At 33.3% G+C, this 2170-nt stretch overlaps 1 protein-coding gene across 1 annotated transcript; it reads right to left on the bottom strand.

Annotated features, from left to right (window-relative positions):
* Window positions 1-7: 7 nt before the first annotated feature.
* On the bottom strand, window positions 8-1468 carry LOC134261981 (calpain-5-like; the record flags this gene model as incomplete). Its single annotated transcript, XM_062744364.1, has 3 exons — window positions 1451-1468; window positions 1000-1131; window positions 8-145 (listed from the first exon to the last, which is right to left on the bottom strand). Coding segments are annotated over exons 1-3 (288 nt in total), but the record flags the coding sequence as incomplete, so codon positions are not given.
* Between the last annotated feature and the right edge of the window lie 702 nt (window positions 1469-2170).

Below are 2170 nucleotides of genomic sequence, written 5' to 3'. Positions count from 1 at the left end.
TGTAGATTAATCTCCCCTGACGTGTGGGGAGATAATCGTCTATGACGACATCCACCCATTCCCCACACTGCCAGAACTTAAAATGGAATATTCCAGCATACTTTCGGCCTTTACCCCAATCCTGCTGCTCAATATCGGGAACTATCTGTAATAAGTCAAAAAGATAATTATGAATGTATGTCATTGAAGTGTCCAGTTCGAGAGATTTTATCTTTGCTAGCCAAGGGTTTTCTGCTCCCCATAAACGGACCAAAAACCCTGGACTAGCGAAGATGATGGATTTTTATTACAATTCTCAGTTAACCTTGAACTTTCAGTAAGGCGTGGTATTTTCGACGTTACATGATTAGCGTCTGAAATTTACACAGCCTTTCATTCACTGTTGAAATAGACATTCGTCAGCAAATGTCAACGAGTGTATAAATGATCCAATGATAACGTTCCGTACGACAGAGAGGTGGGGCTTAAGTTGTCTCATCGTTGACAACAATGATTTAAAGTTACTGATGTTATTAATTTCTTAACCAATGAGAATCTATTTGCCATTTGAGAGACGTTAATTACGTAGCGTCGAGAAAGTCATACCCTATTTAAAGTCCAAGGTTAACTGAGAATCGCATTATTTCCATTCACGCATGTATGGCAATATCTTAGAAATTTACAGCCTTTAATTTCCCTTGTCGTTCGTTTTTCTCTCACACAACTCACGTACAGTAAAACTTTGCGACATTACAGTGTAGTAAACTGATTACAAAATGTTTTAATTAAATCACTATTTCATGTAATTATTCCAGATTAACGTATTAAATATCTAACAAAAGGATGGTTTTAAAATTATTAACTTAAATTAACAAACGTCCCTGTTTGTGACATATGCGAGCCACAAAACAAGCGAGTGATTGAGCCATTGATTATTTAGTTCAGTAAGAATTTTCAACGTTTACCAAATCTGATCGTTAAGGTTATAATGTATATAGAGAAAAATACATGGACATGTACCTTTCTCAGAAGATTTTTCCGTTCTGCAATACAGGCACAGGCTGCCACAAACCAGCAGTTACCCAGGGAACCTTGGGAAAAGTCGTCTGCACTACTGCCCTCAGTGAAAAACCTGGGATCGGAGACAATTTCCTGGAATTAAAAATGTGTGAGATACTACAGTAAACTATCATGTAACATCAATTTTCTTTACATAATACATTTCTATAGAAGTTTATAATTAACCAATAGAGTCATCGAAATCCAAAATATCAGAAACTTGATCAAATCTAGACATTTAAACATTCTGTGCAGTCAATATGAAATATTTATTTATTTATTTTTTTAATAACACCCGTTATCAATACGTTCTACCACAAAGTTGCATTTATAATACATTGTTTTTTGAAACTTATACTTGTAATAGAAAACCTTTATGAACAATTAAAGAGGCACGAGTGACAGTACTCACTTCCATCAGCTCATACATTTACTTATATAAAACTATTTGTTGAATTTAAAATCATATTTGGAATACATTGCTTTTTACTTTTATGTCAAATATCTTGATGCGAGCCATTTTCAGAGGTGTATGAGAGAGTAACGAACGACAATTCTGCATGAGAGTTGTCTGCGCTTTTGTGATTGTAACGTCACAGTTATCTGACGTTTTGATGACGTCATAATCATCACCATAAACAAAGGAACTAAGCAGAAAGCGGGTCAGTATGTGAATTTTGCAGATTTGGAAATATTTACATGTACTAAAATTGGTTAATTTACGAAGTAAAATTCTGAGTTACAGTTAAAAATAAAAATTTGTGAACATTATTTTTACAATTTCTTTTTATAGAATTCTGAAACAAAATGGACTACAGCGAAATACTTGATTTCAGTGACAAAGGTGTAAGCACTGATAAGTTTATAATTAATAAGTACTAATATATGCAATACTTAGACTTTAATTGCTTGAATGTTTTGTTCACTTTATTTGTTTTTTTTCTGAATATTTAAAAAGAGATGTATGTGTTTTTTGTAATTTAATTAACTTATGTCATTAATTGTCTTAGTTCAGAAGATCAAACTAGTGATCTTGAAGTTCGGATATAATAAGGTCGAGGAGGCTGAAAGGCAAGAGAGATTGGAGGTATTATTTTTAGAGATAATTCCTTACCATTATGAGGCCTTTTCT

The sequence above is a fragment of the Saccostrea cucullata genome, unplaced genomic scaffold (assembly GCF_032062105.1).
Source record: "Saccostrea cucullata isolate Sc308-1 unplaced genomic scaffold, CSIRO_AGI_Scuc_v1 ctg11896, whole genome shotgun sequence".
Taxonomy (NCBI): domain Eukaryota; kingdom Metazoa; phylum Mollusca; class Bivalvia; order Ostreida; family Ostreidae; genus Saccostrea; species Saccostrea cuccullata.
This window is presented reverse-complemented; position numbering and strand designations above follow the sequence as displayed.